The sequence below is a fragment of the Hydractinia symbiolongicarpus genome, chromosome 2 (assembly GCF_029227915.1).
Source record: "Hydractinia symbiolongicarpus strain clone_291-10 chromosome 2, HSymV2.1, whole genome shotgun sequence".
Taxonomy (NCBI): Eukaryota; Metazoa; Cnidaria; class Hydrozoa; order Anthoathecata; family Hydractiniidae; genus Hydractinia; species Hydractinia symbiolongicarpus.
In genome coordinates, this window is record NC_079876.1 from 29,169,932 (window position 1) to 29,193,296 (window position 23,365).

Sequence of the window (23,365 nt, forward strand, 5' to 3'; positions counted from 1 at the left end):
ACGAATATTGTCTGTTTGGACATGATATTGTGTTGAATTTGTATTCAGATTTATTTACAATATTGTTTGAGCACTTGACTTGCGGCTTTTAGATTAAGAACAGAGTCATCTGTGTCGATAGAATTTTTTTTTAATGCGCATATGCGGGTTGCCGTACTTATTTCGACTTGAAGTGGACCATTTGAGGCTGTTGGTAGAACGTCAGATTATTTGATGGGGTGATTCTGTTAAACTAATGATAATAGCTGCAAAAAGGGAATCTTTTTTATGGCTTTTGTTTATTTAATTTCTACGGCTTTTTGTCAGTCAATATTGCATTTTTTTTGCAAGAAAGTCATTTTTTTTAGTTCGTCAATAGTTTTTTTTTGTCACTTCGTAGTTTTAAAAAAAAATTTCATACTTAATTTTTGGCACGTTTTTGATACGACGGTGTTTTATGAATTTGTAGACAATGCTTTTGCAGAAAACCCTGTTTTTTGTTTCGTAAAAAAGTCCACACAAAAGACAAGGGAAAGCGTGTCGTTTTTTCAGCTCTCAGATGGAGGGTGTTGTAGCGTGATATCGCGCAAAGGATCATGGGTAATGTAAACAATAAGAAAATTGAAAACGAGGCTGGTCACTTTGGCAGCGCCTGAGAACGTACGAACCGCCATTTTGTTGTTGTTGGTTTCAAGGAAGAGAAGAAAGTTCACCTTGGTGATTACGGACTGTAGTCCTGGTGACAGATTCTATTTCATACCCAGGTGTTCCAAGACAACCGAACCTCGTTTTAGGTAAGTTAATAGCAGTTGCTCCTCCGTTTTCCCATGTGCGTGCACACGTGAAGAAATTATTTATCCCATGCCACGATCCATAATGCAGTAGGTCATATTATAGGGGTCTGTCTGTCTACTTGGATATGGTAGTGCTAGTTATAGCTAAGCTTCCTTATGTTTAAACTATAATAGCCGTAACATTCATTAGGAAATTAAAAGTATATGTTCCATGTTGCTAGCTAGCTATTCCATGTTAGCTAGCTAGCTACCTAGCTAACATGAAGAAGTAGTGATTATGAAATTACTTTTTTGGAGAAACAGCTAAAAAAGGCTAGACTTTAGGTTAAACCCTAAAAGTGTAAAACCATGAAACCCTTAAGGTTTATTTTTTTATGAAAAAAAATTAAAGAAATTGTAGCTAAATTTGCTCCTGGCAAAGGGGTTGTTGACAAGTGCGTTTCGTCTCTGGTAGTGGAAATACACCTTTACGATAATTCGGGAAAACTAACACTCCATCGCAGCTTATTTAACGATCAGAGGAGGTAAACATCACACTTTTATAAGAGTTTATTAAGGAGAAAACACGAAAAGTACACATAAGTTGTATTATTATTAACGTTTCATGAAAATTTGAAAGAAATTGATACAACGGAAGTTAAAAAACTGGAGAAAACATGCTTTCGTTTCTAACAAACTCTCATAAAAACACGATTTTTACCTCCTTTTTTCCCAATATAGTAAAACGATGGAGAGCCGTAGTAACGCATGTACAATTGAATTATCGTAAAGATGCATTGGCTGTTACACTCATCCCTCTCCCTCTGTGTTACAATCTGTGTTCGTTCGCTGTATTGAGTTAACTTTCGGTTTGTGATGTAGTGGAGCATGCAAAAAAACAAAAAAACTCCCTAGTGTCACAATTTTTAAGCAAACAAACAAACAAAAATTTTTTCTTATTCAGCACATTAATTTAAGTTGATTTAGATGTAATATATGGAAACTTTTTTGATTACGGGGAAAAACTTCTCCTTCTTTTTATTTCAATGACAAACTGCTTTGCCCCCTCTAATTTGTCAGATGTCAAAGACGTTTCTTTAAGTCTAGCCTTAGTGTAAAAACAGCAAAGTGTGGCAACAGTTTTTTGTTGCCTGAATTTAGAATTTACCCAAGCTGGTATTTTGGACATATTTTAAGCTTAAGATAAAATGATCTAATTTGTGTGAGCCTCATAAAAGCTTTGAGGGTTTATTTGTAAATGAGATTCCTCAACGTTTTAGCATATACATTTTTACAGAACAAAAATTGATATAAAATATAATTACAGTGAACATAGATCCAAAAAAGATCAATGAACAACCTCAATATCTAATTTTAAAAATAGGATTTTGTATGTAAAAGTGTTTTCTACATCGTTATTTTCTCCAAGCTCGTTATATTCATGTAAAAACCAAAACATACAATGATTAGTAGAATAGGAATAAAATTGGAGATAAAGTAAATAAATGTCGACTTAACAAGCTTTGATATATAAAACAAAAACTTAGTGTTGTCAGGTGTAAGTTAAATCAACTCTGTCCTAATTGGAATTTTTAAACCTTTATACAAACAATCATTTTAAAAGATTTTTTGGTTATTATTTGCATCAATATCAATATGACTAAAAGTAATTTACAAGTTTGTTTGTTAATTATTTGTAAACATGAACAAAAATAATCTTTCTTTCACAAAAGAAATTCAATGCAAATTGGTAAAAATACCAGATCTTTTTTGTTTATAATATTTTCGATTCTTTTAGTGAAAAATTTCTGATGAAAGTTATAATTTGGTCTACAATAAGTTTTAAAAGGATCTAACTGTCAAAGTGGAAGTTTTGCTTTGATTTGTACTTTGTGTATATACCACTGAAATCTTTGTTGCTGATTCAAATAATACAATAAACTAAAATTGAGTATTTTTAACTCTTAAGTTCAGTACAAATAAATTTTGCTTTTAGGCAGTTTATGGGAGAATTTGTATAGGTGGATATAGCCATGCTCTTTAAATTAAAAGTTTATGAGCTTTTTGATCTAAATTTTTAGGTTACTATACCTCAAGCAAGCATGGACAAAGACATATCTGGAGATATCAAATCTAACTATCCTATTGCAAATATTTTGTCATCTGCCAATGTTCAAGCAGCAGGTTCTCCCAATCAGACCAGAAACAATGTGGCTTCTTCAGTAGCAATGCAAAAAATTGCCTCTTTACCATCACTCGCAGCAGGATTAATGTCACCAGCTGCAGTGGCTAAGGCAACACTAGTGAATAAGCAAGCATCAAGTGGAGCAACACAAGGAAGTTCATCTAGCATAGCTCAACAATTATCTTTAATTGGTTCTTCCCAGGAAAATACAAGTATACTTATAAAAACAACAAAAACAAACAGTGTTGGTCAGCCAACTTATGTTGCAATCAGCATTCCCACTCAGCCTTCAACTAGTACTGGTCAAAGACAAGTTATACCTTTGACAATACATCAACTAAAAATCAAGCAATCTCTCGCCAGTGGCAGTGAGCAAGCAATGATGATTAACAAGCCAGAAGGAAGAAGTCCAACCACAATAACAAAGCTCGAGAACAGTGGAGGTGGAATATCTCAATCACACTTTTATATTTTTGTAGAATTAAATTTGAAAAAGATATTATTGTTTTTTTTATCTAAACAATAGTTATGCATATGCATGTTTTTGACTTCTTGGCCTATCCAACAACAAGCAATAAACGTCTGACTCATATTTCAATCCCACTTTTTTTAGTTTAATAAAAGAGTTTACTTAATGTTAATGTTGTACCAAGCATTTTACACTTTTGGCATTAACTGTTTTTCTGTTTCAGGTTATAGTTCTGGTGAAAACCATAGTTATGGTGGAAGTCAATCGTCAGCACAAACAATGTAAGCTTTTTTATTTCAATTTTTTTATGAGGGTATAATCTCTTTTCTATGCATTACTGTGTGTCAATAGAAATTTATAAAGTTTATTCTGTGGAAACTTCTGTTACTTTACATAGTACATTTAGTTTTGAGAAAAAACTCAAATATTAGCTCCTCAAAGTGAAAGCTTACATCTCATTTAAAAAAAATGCAAGATCAACTCAAAGTAATGTACTAATTACTCAAAGAATATTATTTTATGTAAAATATTAACTAGGGAAGAAGCTCTGTCACAGTCGCCATTATGTGTCCTAAATGTGTCCTAAAAAAGAAAGGATAAAAGAACAACAACCTTGATATTAAAAAATGAAAAATTTCCTGTGATTGATGTTGAAATTCATGCAGAGGTTTAGGCAGACCAAAGGGCAAACGGGCACGCATGTTAAATGAAAGGCTGGAAATTCATGCATCATAATGAAAAAGTCTTGCTATGTGCTATGATAAAAATTCACCTATGTACGTCTATTTTATTTGATCAATAAAGTGCCTTCTTTTAATGGACAAAGTAAAGGGAAGTTGATAATCACTTTTGTTTTTACACAAAACTAAGTTCTTTCTTCATATTGTAAAATATTCATAGTCACATTTGATTACTTGACAATAGATGTGTTCGTTTTACTTGCCAAACAACAGGCTGTACCATTGCAGCTTTTGTTTACTGTTTCTTGTAATATTCCAAAAAATGTTTATAAGTTTAAAAATTCAAATGTGTTGTAACTGCTAAAATTTCCATCCTGGTAAGTTTTTGTTAACTTTAACATTAATCTGTTTATAATGAGAGGTGTGGTCCTAATTAAACACAGGTTAATTATATACTTACGTCAAATTCATTTAAATTATTAGCCTCCTCCACACTGATTTTTTTACATAACAAATATCTACTGTGTAATATTTGTAATGTTGTTGGTGTGCATAGTACTTTCGTTATGCTTGTGGCTTTCCTCTGAAGATATGTTGCAAGTAATTTTTTTTGTCTATTTTTTTAAATGTGTTGTGAGTCTGAATAAATTTTGGTGTTTTTTTTTACAGATAAGTAACTTCTGGTAAGCAGATTAACTATTGTGGAACCATTTTCTGGAGTGTTTGCAATAAATTTGAGGAGACTTTTCTTCTGCAAACTGTAGAAAGCTTACTTGCTCTGTCATTGTTTCTTTCTTTATACACAGTCTCATTATTAGTCTTGTCATTCTAGCACGTGTGACTACACTTGCACACCTTCACACACGGTTAAAACGAATTGTACATGCTGCTTTCTGGTTTAAGTATATGCGTTAAAAGCCACATTACATGACTAATTGTAGACTTAAAATCACGGGACACCTTAAAAGCAAATTTGGGTGTGTGATTTCATCATTGACAAGACTGATTATGTGTATTTACACTTTCAGCTGCTAGCCTAGTCTAATGAAATTTGTGTCAGCTTCATAGCAATTTTCAAAAGTACATTGTAAGACTAAATTATACAGAAATTGCAAGTTATATAGTTACACGTGAATGCACATTTGACTCTTGGGGTTGTGTTGTAGAATAGTTGATTATATAAGTAGTTTAGTATTTGATTTTTTGTTGATAATTTTTATGTATGGCTAAAGCATGATGCATTTATTATCTAGTTAATGCAAAGGTTTTAAAACCATTTATAATTAAGACAGAATAATGTATAGTTAAAGAAGGATGTCTGTAAGGTTGTAAGACATCCAGCTGTTGGAGAAAAAACTCACAAGGCTTTGTAAAGAGTGTGCTGAATCATGGAAAAGTCAGGGAAGTTAACATATCTTAACAAAAAAACAAATGAAATTTGTCTTTTTTAAAACTCAGAAAGTAATCAGAAAAAGTTTTTGCATTAAACTAATGAAGCAAATGTTAGCAGCTTATTTTAGCACAGATCTGAATAAGTGAGTCAGAGGTAGTATTGAGCTTCCATGAAGGTAGTTTAGTTCGAAGAAAATTAAGAAGAGCATCGAGACCAATTAGAGCAAGGCCCCTCAGAGGTTAACATGTCATTGGAACTATTGCTAAAAACACAAAAGTACAAGTATCAGCTTGCAAGTTATTAGAGGGAAACTGAAGATATTGTATTAATATATATTTTATATTGATATCGGGCAAGTTCAGTTGTCAGCACAGGGTTATAATTTTGTTTCTAACGTTTTTCTTTAGGCAACAGGTGTTCAAGTTTTGGCATTCCCTATCACCACTACTGCTTGTCATATTGTTTTTGAAATTCCTCAATTCACTTCTCAAGTATTTTTTCTTGTCTGATTTTACTTTTACACATTAATATCTTATCATACTTATAGATATCTGCCTGTCTGAGAAATTAAGTAATTTACTTATTTTTTTTCATTTATTAACACAGATACTAAAAACTACTTTTTACATAATGTTCATTTGTGCGAAAGAAGCACTAAGCCACAAAATTATAAAGAAACCTATTTTTCTTTCATAGCTAATGTAATTTATAAAGAATTTTTCAAGGCTCCAATCTTTCTTACTTAATGGTGATTTTGTTTCTAAAAAATCACAGTTGCATGTTTAAGTTTCAAAAGATAGTACTTTTTGTTTGGTTTCCACAGCAACCTAATGTGGGTAACAATAATTTCTATGGAAACATGTTTTTTACACATTTGTGACAAAGCTAAATATTTTTTCTTTCTTTTGATAGTGTTAAAGACATATTTTCTTTAATGCATTCATCAATTATACAGGTGTCGTGTTATTGTATACTGTGTGTGACCAGTCTTTGTCTTCCCTTTCTATGTGTACACAAAGATTAATGTTGAAGCTTTGGTGTTATAAGTCTTTGAGATACATAGGTGAAGCTATAGCACAAAATTTTGTGGCATTTGAAAATATTACAAGCTGATTTGAAACAATGGTGGTAATGGCTGTGGAACATTGTAAATCTCCTTTTGTGTAAGTTTAAATAAATTTTTAAAATTTCTATTATATATTTTGCTGATAGAGTGTAATATGGAACTAGTTTTATCTTTTTTAAAAATCTTGAATACCCATGCATTTGAATTACTCTTGGAATTTGAATCATTTAATTTGAGCTTAACAATCGACCGTACCATTTTTGTAAGCAAAATAAGTGTTCATCCTTACTTTTGGTAGATTATAACGAAAGTATGTTTATATTGATATTTAGAGATGAATCTTTGGGAAATCTATACTTCTATGATATGAATAAAATAAATTTGCTTCCCTTCTCAGTCAATTTTATTTCTTACTTTGTGTGAATTGATTTACTTCACTTCATTTATAAATACTTTTTTGACAAGTTAAAAAAATATTTTCTTGTTAGTATCTCTTATAATGAGGTTATAATTTTAGATTAAATATAAATATTCTAGATTTTGTTATTATGTAAATCTGTTTAGCAGTTTTTACAGAATGTCCTTAAAATAAGACGCAAAAAAAACTCTGGTACCATGGAAAACTCCTTGAAAGAGAGTGGCTAAGTAAGGTGCTGAAAAACTAAAACATCTACAATGGTCCATTTTCTAGCTCACTTCACGTCTTTTTTTTTGTATCAGTTGATGTGTGATTTCTACAAAAAATCGTCATAAACACGCTAAAAGATTTTATCTAATTTGAATTTATTATCTAAAGCCTTTCGTTGTGACCGTCATTTCAATATGAGAGGGTTGATTACCGATTGTTTGTGATTGGTTTGTTAATACATTTTTTCTTATAAGTAACCAGTTTATAAAAAAAAAAAAACTAAATACCTTCTACAGAAATTTTTCTTGTAATGCATGTTTTTTTTATAAGAAAATGAGCCTTAAAAACCTCAAAATCATAAGAAGATTTTAAGAAGATCTCAAGCCTCAGCGTGTTAAGATTCTATTTTTTTGTATCCTTGTATGTCCTCATTTACAGTTGCTAAATCACCAATTTTAAAACACAACAAAATCAAGTTTCTTTTTTTCCAGTCAAATATACCTCCCTCTTTTTTGTCTTCAATAACAATAAAAGATGTCTCATATAAAATACATAACTATAACTTCAAATATAATATCGTAGTATTTATAAAGAAAACAAAGAATATAGAGCAATAAAAATTAAGAAAAATTTAAGAAAATGACAGCCTATATTCAGGCATTAAGAAAAGTGAGGCTTAGATCAAAGAAAGGTTTTCTTATAAAAAACAACGCGTATAACATTAAAAATGGTATTGCGTAAAATTTTTTTATCTAAGTTGAACATTGTCTTGAAAAGTTAAATTTAAAACATCAACGGAGAACCTTTTTAAGCGAGATTTGTTTGCTATATTTTGTATATAAAAAAGAGATAAGCACAGGTTTACGAGTCTTTGTCACTGTTAACTATCCAATTGTTATAAAAGAATACAATTTTTGTCTTCGTTTATATAGGCACTTTAAGAAATAAAATATTGCCATCCTTTAAACATAGCGCAAGTCTAAAGTAATTTGTTTACTTTTATTTTGTTATTTATTCCCATGACAACAATAAAAACAGGCTAATCAAGACGGTAATTAAGATATTGGGTCATAAAATTGCATTGTGTTTTTTTATTCTATTGTTGTTGTTTTTTGCTTCGCCTAGTCCTGTGAAGGTTTACAAGTTAAATGTCAGTTTTGCGTCATTATTTTCGTTGAAATTAAATTGTAACATACATGCTAATTGATGATGCGCTGTTGACGGTCTTGTTCTTTTTGAAGCAAGTACCATAATTAGTTCACTTACTGGTGTTTGTTACAAAATGGTAGCGAATTGCGTTGTTGATATGAACAAAACATCAATGCACGAAGAACAGCAATGGTAAGCTGTGTGTTAACTTTTAACATCCATATATCTTTATTATTATTATTCTATATTGTTATATTTTTATGATATGTTTATATTTATTTATAGTTTTTTGGCACGCATGCGCTAAAATTCTTATTTCTTAGAAGTTTACAGTGTTAATATTTTAAGTTGGTGTGGCCATCATAGATTTGTGTCTATAACATAAGTAAACATATTTAAAATACAGTGGAATCTCTCTAGAGCGTATACCATAAAAATATCGTCCGCATGATACAGATTTTGTCAAAAATATAGTTGAGGCAAAATTTAAACCGAAAAAGAATTTTTCAAGCTTTACTTCACTACTATTGTAAATTAAGAATATGTGTTTGGGCATAAAGCATTATAACAAAAAAATAACGATTTACAAATTATTCTTTGATGAACGACTGTTTTCTTGGTACTGAAAAAGCTGTCGAATTGACAGAAAAACATATAAAAAAAGGTTTTAATAATATAAATAAACAAGTTCTGAAATGTGTGAATTATTGACGATATTTTTTGTCATCATTCTATTTTATAATGTCCGCTTTATGGAGTGCTTTTATAGTGAGACGTTTTATTTGATGCAAAAGAATGTCCGTCTTATTGAGCGTCTACTTAATAAAAACATTTTTCAACCAACGGAGCACATCAGTCCGTTTTATGAAGCTGCAACGGTTTACCTTTTTGCGAGTTTCAGTTTTCGCTTATCTTACGATTTATTTTATAAAAAATCACAGAATTTAAACCCGCAATTTTTTAAATTAAAAATGACGAAATTATTTAAAGAATGAATGACTTTCTGTAATAGTATAATTACTATTTTATGTTATTAATTATTATTTTAATTATTTTTTCTACAATATTTCTGAAATAAAAATAATAAGTAATAAATTAAAAGATAAGTTTTCAAAACATCGCTAAATTAAAAACTCCAAATGTTAATTTTTTAGAAATTTATTTTGTATTTTGACTTATCAACCTAAAATATTCTTGTACAACAGTTTTATTAGCCTTTTAACCACTTACCCTTTTGTTGTCTTTTAATTACTTAACAACTTCCATCTATCATTCAGTGTTCTTTTTTTGACCTAGTGAGGATATAGGAACACAAGAATTAAAAAACCTTGGAAGTAGATGTTTTGCTTTTGAAAGCAATTGAGATTCTGAAGTCTAGAATTATATAAGTGAAGTGAGATAAGACAAAAGTTATAAAAATGCAAAGCTTTACAACAAATCATCAGCTTGCTGTTGCTCAAACATTTCATGTTGAAATATTTTTTCAGCGTCTGATCACCACGTCACTGATAATTATCTACACTATTTCGAAATTTCTTTCTTTTTTAAATGAAGCAAGACAGTGGTTGCCTTATCGACAACAATATCGTAAAAATCCTTTTCAGACTTAATCTTATCAAAAGTTTTTGTTTCTTTTTATATCTCTTCTTGTTCTTCATCATTTTCATTTCGTAATTATAAGATTTTATGTTGATAATCAAACCACGTGGTTGGCTGTTTCGAAGCTTTTCTTGTTTACGACACAGTTGGTGGTATGTTTGATTCTATTGTAACGTGGACTTTAATAATGTTTCTATGAGAACATGATCGATATTACTTTATAATTAGAAGTCAATTACATGCTATGATATTCAAATTACACTTCCTTGCAAGGGGGTTCAAAATTAATGATTTAAACCCGGCTAGCAAACTTATGCAGGTTTTCATCGGCGTCATCAAGTTATTGAAGTCTATTAATCTTCTATGCAGAGAACTATTGAAAATTTCTTTTTGATATACAGTCTGCACAAATTACGCTTTTTTCACAGTATGCCTCTTCGTTAACGATTTAGTCTCGTTGGTTGCCAATGGTTGCTATAGCAACCTTTATAAAACTTTTTTTTTACGTAACTTTGTTTTGCCAACGATTTATTGGGAATTAATATAGATGATAAAAATGGAGGCTTGTAAAAATTAAGTAAATTCATGTGTTGAGGTAAAAATGTTATCACCCTTAATTAAGCAAATATAGGCAGACTTATTTTTGGTTTGTTTATTAAGCTTTGTGTTTTACAATTATATATTGTTTATATGAATCTTTGATATTGTTATTTTTATATAAATATAATTTTTTTTTATTTTTCTTTACTTTGTTTCAGGGAATGGAAAAAAAGTTGTTTGTGCTCGTTTAACGTAGTGATGTAATTAAAAGTAATTCAGTGTTCATTAAATTCTAATGAATGGTTAGTTAGCCACAGCATGAAATAAATATAACCTTTTCAATAGCTTATAATAAGCAGCGATTAACATAATTTTGTTTTTCAAATTGATTAAGTAATGTCCTATAGCTTGTACAAATTGTTCATTTATCGCTTGTTCTATTTGAGTGCATTGTTTTGTAATGCGCATCAAGACGGGGTTCGTTTTCTAACATTTCACAGTCTAAACAAAGGATTGAAGAATATGTTTCATTCTGCGCAATTATATTTACATGTTTATTTAAATTGCGTTTACAGGGCGTTTGTCGTATTCTCGTTGTAATTAAGATGACCATGTAATTGCTATTATTTTAATAGTCTTTTGTTATTTTGGTTTGATTTCGTACCCCCGGTTTTTGCGTTCGATGTTAAAGCACTGATACGCCTGTTGATCAGTTACCAGGTTATTTTCTCAGTTTCTAAGCGAGTTTTGTCAGGTAACGACATTAGTTATCATTAGTTGCTCGGAGTGAAGGCTGGGTGAAATAACTACTTCTAAGCAACGGAAATTTGCGTAGAACGAGTAGACGAGGTATCGTGTCCACATGGCATCTTCAACTTCTCCATTCGGTGGCGGTCGTACACGCAGTGTTTCGCACGAACACGAGGATAGGAATAATAATATCGAGTATAGTAAACTTTCAAATCTTGAGTACAGCAAGAATTTGCAGAACAGCGACTCGTACAAGCCTGGTTTGAGTCAATATCGCAGCAGTAGCGACAGTGAGTTTCGTGGAGCTGGCGGTGATTATCGTGTAAATCCCATCGGCTATCGCACCAATTCTGCAGATTTTAATCGCAACTCTGGGGAATATCGAAACGATTTTCGTTTGGCCAGTGAAGCTAACGAAGATTATCGATCTTCATATAGAGACCTACCCGCCAGTGAATATAAAAATGATTTTCGAAGCGCTAACACTAGTGGCGAGAATAATAGTAATGAAAGAACCAACAGTGGCGAATATTCTCCAGGGGGAAGGCTATCCATAGCGCCTGGAAGTGGTGGGAGTAGTGGTAGCGGCGGCGGAAGCGGTGGCGGTGGTGGAGGATACCCACCACATTTTTGGAATTATTTAGGCAGCTTTCCTGGTAGGCGGTAAGTTAGTTCAGTATATCTAAAACAAATATTTCTACAAAAAAGACGTTTGAATAAAAAGATGAAAATATTTTTAACTTGTAACCTTAACAGCGCTTGTGATTTGCATTCTGATTTCAAGATGTTTTTAATTCAACATTTCACTTGATGTGTAACTCAATACACAAATCTAACAATTTTCTATTCAAATCACACTTAAAATTTAACACCAACTGAATGGTTATTCAGAGCGAGTGAATTAAATATGGCTTCTCATAAACAACTCTGTTAGCCAAAACTTAGCTAATATGCACAGATGACTCTGCATCGAAATAACCTAGGGTGGAAGCGCTTTTACACTATCTACGTGTCTTGCGAAATGTACTTCTTACAAACAGATCCACTCTCATACACGTCGCATGCGTTTATTAAGATTTTTTATCCACAAATTTCCTAGGTCATCAACTCAACGTACGTTGTATAAGCAGTTTAATATGCAGCTTCCCGTCATATCTTCTTTTGTTTTATTAATACCGAAATAAGTATGCTTTGATTAGTCGTCCTGGAAACAGACGTGCTTTTTTTTTCTGCTTGTCGATTAGTTGCTACACAATGTTGAGCGGGAACCACAACAATGCAATTAAGCCATCTTCTTTTTGTTTGCAAGAATTTTATTGTTTTGTTAGGTAGCATCTCGGTTTGTTTACTTGCTTGTTTTATTCAAATTTGTTACTAATTATTAAGGTGTGACATCGGATGCGTACATTTCCGACTAAACTGATGATTATTGTAGCTATGTCTTGGTGTGGTTGTGTTAGGTTGCGCTGAGATTATGTAGCGTTTTCAATTTCGATTGATGTGCCTTGGGTTTTGTTAAAACTTTATAAAAATATCGGTGAAAGAACTGTTTGAAATTTCTTAACCAATTTTAAAGTAATATTCCAACGTATCAATTTTTTGAACAATGTTATATGTCATTTAGCCTCGTCATCAGAAGGAGATTTGTTTCAACGTTAAATTAGTTAAAATTAAAATTAAGTATCTAGCACTAATTTTATCACTAAGTTTAAAAAACAATGATATTTGAAAAATTTTATTTCCATTTCCATTCCATGTAAATGAGTCTTCTGGCTTGAAGTTATATTTATTTGTTAACAAAAGTACTTGTACGGAGTAAATTTACCTAGCGTCATAAGTTACTTTCTACAATGTTACAGTTAGTTGCTAGGATACTACCGTGACAACATCAAGTTGTAAATATATGCCCAGCATGTGATTTGTTTATGTCGATAAAATGTTTTTATCTTGAATTAAAAACTAATTACTTAGCTAGGTCATCTATTTGTTATGTCCCTTTTTTGCATTTTTCATGTCCTTTTAGATTTTTCATTTCTTTATTATTATAAGGTGTCAAATGTAATTTTTCGTATGTAAGAGACTGGTTTTTGTATTTCTTGTTAATAAACGCTGGTGACTCACTAAACTCAGTCAGAATGCAATAAATATAATTCAGATATTGATTTTCAACCGCAACTAAAATGGTGAGTGGTAGGTGGCAAATTCATTCCACTTCAATTCCGTAGAAGCATATTCAGATATTAATATTTTATTTCAATTTTTTTTTTAAAAACAAGCCATTGAAACTTTGTGAATGTAAAAATTATCTCTCGTTTCTTTCGACAATGTATCAACGACGGCACACGCTTGATAAATATTCAAGCCGTCCATTTTCGCCTCCTACTTTAAATTATGCGATGGAATTAAACCTTCATACGAATACTCATGACGACTATTACGAGCACGAAGTTGATACTATAGTTGTGCTCTCGCCGAAGGATGGAAAAAGAGTCAGGTTAGCTGCACGTGAAAATCACATGACAATAATTCATGGATTTTAAATCGCATTGATATTCAGTTGTTGTTTTTATTATATAATAGTTTTTAGACTTTTTTTAAACTAGCTGTACTTGAAATAACTTTTATTTTACAGCATCTATTACTGGTTTTTATGACATAATTTCATATTGTTAGTCTGTTTTAAATTTAAATTACTAAATTGTTAGTCTTTCTTTTTCTTTACAGGGTTAGCAGTTTTCCATATGGCAGCAACAACGATTCAGCCATGTATTCTCAAACTTCGAACATGCCCAGTTATATGGACGGCTCTCATGGGAGTCATCCCTCACAAAACCAAATGTATCAGACCTATCCAAGTCAAGCCAGCCATCCTGGATCGATGGGTGTGGGCGTCAGTGCACAGGCTATTGGTGTAGCACAACAAGCACAATACTTGCAGCCTGGACAAGCAGCAAGTCAAAGAGTGCCTATTTCACACACTACTAGAGCCTCGCCTGTTACTGTGAGTTGGATTTATATTGTATCATTTTACTTCCAATAAAAATTATATGTTATAGTTCAGCTATTATTATAAGAAAATGGAAAAAGTTTTTTTATTGATTCTCTTGTAGGTGCATTGGTTGTTAGAAAATTATGAGACAGCAGACGGTGTTAGTTTACCTCGTAGTACGTTATACCATCACTATCTAAGACACAGCGCTGAGAATAAAATCGACGCAGTTAATGCTGCCAGCTTTGGAAAACTCATCAGATCAGTATTTTTAGGCTTGAAAACAAGAAGGTTGGGAACTAGGTATGTCTGTTTACCTAATCGTGTTTGTTACTGAGTGCTTAAAAAGTTAAAAAAAACATTTTTTTGCGTAGATAATGTAATAATCACTTTGTATGTTTTATATAAAATTATATAAAAATACATGAAAAATATATTTAAAAAGATATGGTTAATGCACTGTTATCTAAAGAAAATTGAAAGAAATTTAAAAAAAACGTTTTGTATGTGTTGAACGAAAGAAATTTCCGCGATGAAAGATTAACTACAATATAAACTTATCTTTCTAATCTTTTTTTTAGGGGAAATTCAAAGTACCATTACTATGGAATACGAGTAAAGCCAAACTCAGTATTGGCTCGATTAACTGACGACACACAAGTCGCGTTAAGAGCAACACCATCTACGGCAAAAAGGTAAGATTTATGTAAAACTTGCCCAGTAATTTTTTTTTTATCAGAAAAATGTTATAAGAAACCAGCCTTTAAAACGTTTATGATTGCACATATAAGACTTTTGCAGCGAAAGCAAAATAAAAGGTAAGTTTAAATGGTGGTATGCGCAAACAAATAAAAGTCATCCACCGGGTTGTTTATATCCTATCAATCTAAAGCTCAATTGACGTATTTTTTCTTTAGAACAATCAGTTCGACTAGTTATGACGATGAAAGAGGTCGCCTCGATCATCCGAGCAGTTCTGAAGAAGGCGGCTCTAACGCGGCTCATCAACAATACTTAGGGGACGCCAGTGAAGGTTTACCTGGTGGAATTACCATTGAATTACTTCAACCTCTTCCAGAGGGACTAACCAAACAAAGTGTCATGGAATTTGGGAGTTACTATAGAGCTCATTCTGAGGTAAGAATGATAACATTCTGTTGGTAAAACGACATCTGCAGAAAAAGAATTTAAAGAAAAAAATTTAAGGTGCATTACAAAATTAAGGTGCATTATGTATAGTTTAAATTTGTTTTTTAGTCTTTACTGGAAGTTATTTCTGGATTGCAATTCGAACTTGTAGAGTCTTTATGGCAAGCATTTTATAAAAGTCCGGCAGCGATCAACAAGATGGACAATGGGACTTTAGAGCCGAATGATTACAATGTCAGCAAGAACGATTTAGTCGTCCTCTGCAAGTATAAACCCGTACAGGTGTTCATCAAAGAAACAGATTACGCGCTTTATCAAAAATTAGTTAATATATTAGTTCCCGATGTTTTACGAGCTGTACCGAGTTCACTGACTCAAACTATTAGGAATTTTGCCAAAAGTTTGGAAAATATGTTAATTGGAAGCATGTCTGAAATGCCGAAAGAAATTGTGAATGTTAAGGTAAGCAATGAGGACACTAATTTTCTAGTTATTAGGTACTAGGAAATTTAACACATAAAGCTTGTCTGGGTATTCATGGGGAATTCTTGTTTTAAATTTGCGTTTATTCATGGGGAATTCTTGTTTTAAATTGTGCGTTTTGGTCATGTAAGAAAATGAGGGTAAAACATTAATAAAAAAATCAGGGGAAAATGGATTTTTTTTCTGAATAACGGTGGCAACCCTGGGAGCTGAACTCTAACATAATGTTTAATAAATACAAATGCATATTAAATAACAAGTAATTAAGTTCCATTCCTCTCAACCAAATATGTACGTTTTTGTAAACACAAAGTTTCAGTTTTCGTAAATATTTTTTCTTTCATTCAGGTTGCAGCAGTTAGTGCTTTTTCTCAAACATTACGTCGCTACACGTCGTTAAACCATCTTGCTCAAGCAGCACGAGCTGTCCTACAGAATCCACAACAAATTAACCAGATGTGGAACGATCTCAATAAAGTAGATTTCAACAATGTGCAGGAACAGTCCTCGTGGGTGTGTCAGTGTGACGAGTCACTCATTACAAAGTTAGAACAGGACTTTAAAACGACATTGGCGCAACAGGTGAGTGCAAAAAATTAATAAAAAGCAAATGAAATATGGAGATAATAACGAATGCATTAAAGGTTAACAATCAACTTCTTTTTTTTTTTTCAGCAATCGCTAGAGCAATGGGCACAATGGTTGGAATCTGTGGTTGGTGCTGTTTTGGAGTCGCACGAAGGACGCGACTCGTATCCTAAAGCAGCGCGACATTTCCTACTGAATTGGTCTTTTTATTCATCTATGATTATTCGTGATTTAACATTGCGCAGTGCAGCTAGTTTTGGCTCCTTCCATCTCATTCGACTTCTGTACGACGAATATATGTTTTATTTAATCGAGCATAAAGTTGCCAAACACACTGGAAAATCCCCTATGTCAGTTATGGCCGAGTGTGTTGGTTTAAGTTCGTTATCGCAAGGTAACTTCAATGGTAATGCAGGAATGGAGGAAGAAGACGATTTGGATGATAGTTCTAACGATGGATCTGCCCTTACTCCAACTGCAATCAACGCTGACGCAGCAATTCAATCCCGACCTGGGAATCAGCCAGAGCCGTTGATGTCACAGACAGCAGTAAATTATGACGAGCCAATAGCAAAAAGAATGAAACAAGATTATTCGACATAACATATTTAAATGTATTAATAATGTACTATGACATTACAACAACTGGACCGAATCGGGACGGTAAACTTGACGTAGATTCGTTCGATATGCAGAGATATATTTTAACGAAATGACGACTATTTGACCAAGACGCAAACGTAACCCAAAAAGATGTTTTTATGTCGCATTATGCATGTACACACAGTGTATATATTCACAGAGGTTTTTTCTGTATGTTTTAAAGTTGAACGAAGGAGATAAACAGTTATCGTCAAAATGGACTTAACGTTGCATGAAGTTTAATGCAATGGTTCTCTTTCGTTTTTAATTTGTACATAGCCGTAAATATATTTTCGAAAGTAGAGTAATTTGGTGCTTAATATGTAAAAATCTATGTAATACTTTTTTATAATTATTGTAGACAGAAGAAAAATGCGACAAAAGTACACCAGCAACATTTTTTTTAAATATCATATTTTTTGGTTCAGTGTGCGGTTGGTACAGTCAAGAAGTTAACACTAACTAAAATCAGAAGTTGAAACTAAAGTAAATTCGTTTTACACAGACACCGCACAGAACCTTTCCCTCCCTTTCTTTTTTCCTTTCTCCGACTTCCCCCTTTCTCTCAATCTTTTAAATCTCACGTAAAATCAACCCTTTACAAGTTTCATTTTAAATTGAAAGGGATTCTACCATTGGGAAATACCCTGGATTTTGTTTTTGAATGATTACGTGTTTTTATGTTACAATCATGACTATGGTACAATGTTGCACTGAAGACACAACCATATCAACAGAAGAAACGAGATGCAACAACTAAACGTTTTCTGTTGCTTGGAATTTGAAGGGAAATATCCTCGTTTTTTTACTTGAGTGATAATACAATGATTTTAATGATTGTCGTCGTTTCTACGCAAGAAAAGTCTCATAAGTTTCGTTTCCGGGGGGCTTTGTCTTCTTGACTTTGAAGCCAGCAGTCTAGTAAGCGATAGCGACTTTGACATGGGGACGAGGATGATGTTTATCATTCGTTCTTCAGGGTGTGCATGCTTTCTTTGAACAGAATGTATTTTTTGTAAAAAGTCGAAGAGAAGCTCTTGGGGACGAGATTGTCCGATATTGTCCCTATATTTAGCCGGGAATGTTCTTAAGATGTCTTTGTGAATAGTATTATAATTCATTATGATACTGAGCAAGCTCAAGAAAATTTGCACAGATTACAAGAAAAAAATTGTTTCGCTTTTCTTCCGTTTCGTTCCCAGGGTTGTTTTTGTCAACGTGAGTACAAGAAAAGTCCATTCCTGATTTTTTTTTGCTCTCTTTTGTGTACTTAGGCTTTATGGCGGTATCAATAAAACCCCCCGAGAAAACATAATATATACGTAGGCTTTTTGTAACACAGGGAAATTACAAATATTCCTTAAACAGGGAAATTCCCATTTTAACTTCGTACTGAATGTGGGATTGTTATAAGAAAAAACTTTTAATAACAGAAAAAATATTTTGAGAAAAGGTTTGGTAATTTTTGTTTCTGTTCTTTGGATTTCTTAGACTTTAATTGTGTTCTATTTTATTTTACTTTATTTGCTTTTTATTTTACTTCTTGTTCAGACTGAGTTTAAATAATTGCGGAATAAATTTATGCTTTGCAACGAAAGGTTTTATACTTTCACTTTCTTTAGAAGTTCTGTATTTAAATTTCAGATATAATTTCAAGTATTAGAACACAACCACTTCTTTCAATATGGCACAATCTTGCGCAGCAGAAGACGCAACCATGTCAACAGAGGTAACATCAACAGAATTTTCAGTCGACGCGATGCAACAATTTAAACGTTTTCTAATGCTTGGCTGCGAAAACACAAAAAATATAACTACATGTATAGATATCGTAAAATCAAACATATCCAATCTCATGAAGTTGATTCAAGATGGCGGCTATGGGTGTGACGTCATTAAAGTATTAAAGGAATATCGTAAGGAAGGAAAATGCGAGAAATTGCATTGTTTACTCATGTGCTTAGCCATTTGTGCCGTGAATGAAAGCACGAAGACGGCGACGAGAAAGATCTTAACGGATATTTGTTACATCCCGACGCATTTGTTTATGTTTTTAGAATTCTGTTTCCAATTTGAGCAGAAAAATCGAAACTACGAAGACTTAGTAAAACTGTTAGGCTATAACCTTTACAACAAAGAAAAAGCTATTAAAGAAAAACCTAAGAAAAAGAAGAAGACGAAAAATAAAAGTAAGAAATCTACGAAGGAAGGACATGATGAGCCTACGAAGAAAGAACATGATGAGTCTACAAGAGAAGAGCATGACGAGTCTACGAAGAAACAGGTTGCGGAAGGCATGGAAGTTTGCGCTGAAACAGAGTGCGCTGGTACACAACAGCTAGGCACAGCTACAGGTAGCAAGAGAAATATCGAAGCCGTTGCTGAATCCTCTGAAGCAAAAAAATCATTAATCGAGGTCGAAGTAGCAAAAGAACAGATTACACAAGGTGTGAAAGATATCGATTTGAACAAAGAAGCGACGAACGTTGATATGGTGGATAGTACAAAAATGGCGGCAAAAAAAGTAGGACGTAAGGATACAAAACCACGACAAGGAGAAATCAGTAAGAGACAGATCGTGTCAAAGTATCGAAAGTTCATCGAGGCGTGGTACACTGACAAGGAGAAAAGTGCTGTGAGTTTTTTGTACCTTTTGACAAAATACCAATCCCGTTATGGTTGGGATCATGCGATGTTATTTCGTTATGCGCATGTCAGTATTCCGGAAAGCGATGAGGAAAAGGATGTAAAGGATATTATTGTAAAGTACTGCTTGAAAGGGTACGAAGCTGCGATAGCAGATCTGGATGTTAAGAAAGGTGAGTAATTCGCTATCAATTTGTTTTAGAATAAACTTCGAATTTAGCGAAAAATTTATCTCCATGAAAATTAACTTGGGTATTGGTTTGCTACTGTATTTTCTCAAATAAGCACTTCTGCTTGACAGAGCAACTCTGCATTTGGAAAAGGTACTCATTCAATAAAAAAGTAGTACTTGAAAAGGTGTTATTTGAATTTTTTTATATAATGTTAAAAAAATACAACACTGATATAAAAATGTAAAAATTATTTTTTATCTGCATTACTCCCCCGAGATAAAAAATTTCAACTTAAAAAAAAGGATAACGAGGTTTATTTTACTTACACCCTATACCTTACCATTTATGTTATTAATAGTGATTATTATTATCATTGAAAAACGATAGTGTTTATTTTAGTTTATATAGAACAACCAAAAAGCCGACTCAAGGACTTTCTAGATACACTAAAAGAGCTTAAGCAGCTAAAGGTAGTGACAAATGAAACCGAGCAAAAAATTGTGGAAATAATCGAGTCAAAATACAGAGGTGTAAACGGTCAGAAAGTTGTAATGTATGCCATGCCACGGCAAAACCCGCTTTATGATGACGAAAACTCAATGGCTTGTAAGTCACGATTGCATTTGGCCTTTGAACACTTGCCGAGTATGTTCTTTAACTCGAAAAAGGTGAGAAATTTCAACTCGATGGTTTTCAAACTCGATAGCTACTATCCATCAAATGCTTGTGCAAAGCTTTAATTGAAAGATAATGGTTGAGGTGTTCGTTTTTTTTTTCACCAGGTTTGGCAAGCTTTGCTGAAAGACATCCCATTAACAAGTTTACTGTTCAACCTGACAAGAATGATCAAACTGGGCATTTTCGAGTCTGAAGAAAACATAACCTGTCTTGAAAAATCGTTATCAGAAGATAAAATAAAAAAGGCTGGTCTATCAGTACATCCTCTGAGGGTGAGTGAATATTTTACTTTACTTGCACATAATCAGTGTACAGACATAATATTTTGTCCGGTCAAAAACAGATGATGTCCGGTGTATTTAGTTAAGGCGGCTCTCATAAAAAAATTCAAAAAATGTATATTCGGTTTTATTTAAATTGATATTAATTGTCATAGCTGCTTACATTATGTAGAATTGAATAGGAATAAGTTTTAATACGACAGGATGATTCGAAGATAAGTTTAGTTAAGGGAAAATTTAGCCAGATACGATCCTAATTAAATTTGAGAGGAAAAGGAGTCTCCCTGTGCGCCTTTTTGCCGTCTTCTTTCATATAAAGGCGAAAATCCCTGGGGATGAGGGTGATCCCCGTGCTAACAGCACATCAATTTATGTTTATAGATGCTGACAGCTTTGTGGAACGTTGACAGTGAACTGAGCATGCGCGATCCTGAACAAAATCCACGAAGTAGTGATATATGTGGTATCTTACGAAATGCTTTTTATCATAGTTTTCGGGTAAGTCTGGCTTGTTACCACACCTCACCTCTAGCTAACCAACTTTACCCCCAACTCTCTACATTCGTCTTAGATTTCTCAACGTAAATTCGTCACATCATTTTTTTTCTTTTTTAACAAAAAGCAACGAAAAGTCACAAATCAATTGTTTAATTTTTTTTTCATTAGTGTGACGACTGTAAATCGAAAACCGATCAAAAAATTATCATAAGCATCGAAGCTTCGTCCGCCATGTTGCAAACTGGATTCCTTTTGCATCACTTTTTATCACCAGCTATGACTGCAGTGGCTTTGTCAACCGTTTTGCTAAAATCACACCAATCGTCGACCGTTTATGTAGGTAATCTAAAGACGACCCTTCAACCTGAGAAGATACTAAAAAATATGCGCAAAGTTGCCGAGGTACGGTCTACAACTTCGTCCCCAAGACTTTTAACGGAATGTTAAATTAGAAATTTTGGCGATTTTTACAAAATTAATGTCGTATAGAATATAAGATCCTTGAAATCACAGAAATAAAAAATGCGAGATTCAGGTCATTTTTTATTTAATTTTAATGTTACAAATGGATGCAATTTCGGAAGCCCAAGGCAACAGAAATAACATCTCTGGTATCACAATCTCAGGTTTTTTTTCACTTTCCAATATGTGGCTTGAGCGAAATAGAACTCGGATCGAGGGTGTTTTGTATTCTAGATTTTTTTGTGTAACCAGTACTTTTATAAGCAACACCAACAATATTCGAAATTATAGCTGACTAGTGGCCTCATCCTTATTATTAGTTCAATATATGGAATCTATGGAAATTTTGTATCACGAAATTAAAACTCGTGAACATTTCTACCTTACCCAAGTAAGTTGTGCTTTTGTAAAAATAGTAACTGTTTTTTTGATACAGTACCAACTCGTTCCCAAGCCGACTGCTGACCAAATATTAGAGAGGAAGGAAGTCTAGTTTACACGGGAACTTAATAATGAGCTTTCATATGAGTTTTAATAGATAGAGATATATATGCATTTTCACCTACCCAACCTCATTCCTAGGGATTTGTTAAGTTTTTTTAACAGTCAAAATCTGCGAAGTCCTGAGAAAGAATCCCTGGGTACGAAGTTGCTATATTTTCCAAATTGTTTAAGAATTCTAGCTTAAATCTGTTTTTTATGGGTAGCAATTTTTTATTTAGAAAAATCCGGTCAAAACAGACCCTTCGTTTGCTATCGAAGAGACCATTCGAAGGAAAGAAACAGTTGACGCTTTTCTCATCTTCGCAAAATCTTCAAGCAGTAAATCTTATGCGGAGTTCAAGCGATACCAAACTGAATTTGGTGAAAACGGTGTTAAATTAATAATCTGCTCAATGACAGCTAATTCTAGTATGATTGCTGATCCTGGTAATTCTAGCATTCGGGAAGTTTGTAGTGGTGATGCTAACTTCGTTAATGAAATCTGCAAAATTTTAGAAGAATGAAAAGCTGATTCGAAATGGTATTTAAAAAAAAATTTTTTTTCTTTTAAAGGAAAAATAACTGTATACTTTTAAATTCAATGCATTGACACTGAAATGGTGATGCAAAAAATCTTGACATCGTGTTTTTCATTTGTCGTTAAGAGGTGACGACAAGTTGACAAGTGAAAGGATCAAAAACAATATCTTTATATTTAAAGCCATGTATAGATAAAAAAAAAATCAAATTTTAGACGGATTCTGACTATGAACCAAAATTAATCGGATATAACAAACTTACACTTCAATCTATTGGAAGTGACGTGATTGATAATAAATGTACGCACGATCTTAAAGATTTGGGCGTTGTCCTTTTCTTGTTTATTACCCATTCCCTCTAATACTCCCCCCTCCTCCCTTAACCGGCGCGCTCAACAATAACCAAAATCCTCCTTTCTCTTCCCACCCCCTCTTTGTCCATGGCTGTCCGTTTTTTAACACAGGTCCCCTGTCCATGCGAATATAAATGGGAAAAATTCCTTCAATTCTTGAATCTTAATATAGCTTCCCACTAACCAGTAC

The 23,365-nt window shown here is 32.9% G+C and overlaps 2 protein-coding genes across 5 annotated transcripts; both read left to right on the top strand.

Annotated features, from left to right (window-relative positions):
- The first annotated feature begins 596 nt into the window (after positions 1-596).
- LOC130630558 (transcription factor RFX3-like) lies at positions 597-17,448 on the top strand. 3 transcript variants are annotated; one of them, XM_057444092.1, is made up of 10 exons: positions 597-773; positions 2,834-3,380; positions 3,630-3,687; positions 13,936-14,212; positions 14,322-14,503; positions 14,782-14,895; positions 15,118-15,337; positions 15,458-15,811; positions 16,181-16,414; positions 16,508-17,448. In XM_057444092.1, exons 2-10 carry the CDS (start codon positions 2,855-2,857, stop codon positions 17,021-17,023), a joined length of 2,481 nt encoding a protein of 826 aa, XP_057300075.1. In that variant the 5' UTR covers positions 597-773; positions 2,834-2,854; the 3' UTR covers positions 17,024-17,448. The 3 variants fall into 3 exon arrangements, with proteins under 3 accessions (XP_057300075.1, XP_057300076.1, XP_057300077.1); XM_057444093.1 differs by lacking the exons at positions 597-773; positions 2,834-3,380; positions 3,630-3,687 and adding an exon at positions 10,480-11,874; XM_057444094.1 differs by lacking the exons at positions 597-773; positions 2,834-3,380; positions 3,630-3,687 and adding an exon at positions 13,030-13,705.
- Positions 17,449-18,427: 979 nt separating this feature from the next.
- LOC130630559 (RNA-binding protein Ro60-like) lies at positions 18,428-23,141 on the top strand. Of its 2 annotated transcripts, XM_057444096.1 has the most exons (7): positions 18,428-18,515; positions 18,707-19,881; positions 20,281-20,549; positions 20,664-20,831; positions 21,222-21,338; positions 21,507-21,740; positions 22,523-23,141. In XM_057444096.1, exons 2-7 carry the CDS (start codon positions 18,747-18,749, stop codon positions 22,805-22,807), a joined length of 2,208 nt encoding a protein of 735 aa, XP_057300079.1. In that variant the 5' UTR covers positions 18,428-18,515; positions 18,707-18,746; the 3' UTR covers positions 22,808-23,141. The 2 variants fall into 2 exon arrangements, with proteins under 2 accessions (XP_057300079.1, XP_057300078.1); XM_057444095.1 differs by lacking the exon at positions 18,428-18,515 and having other exon boundaries at positions 18,552-19,881.
- Positions 23,142-23,365: the final 224 nt, after the last annotated feature.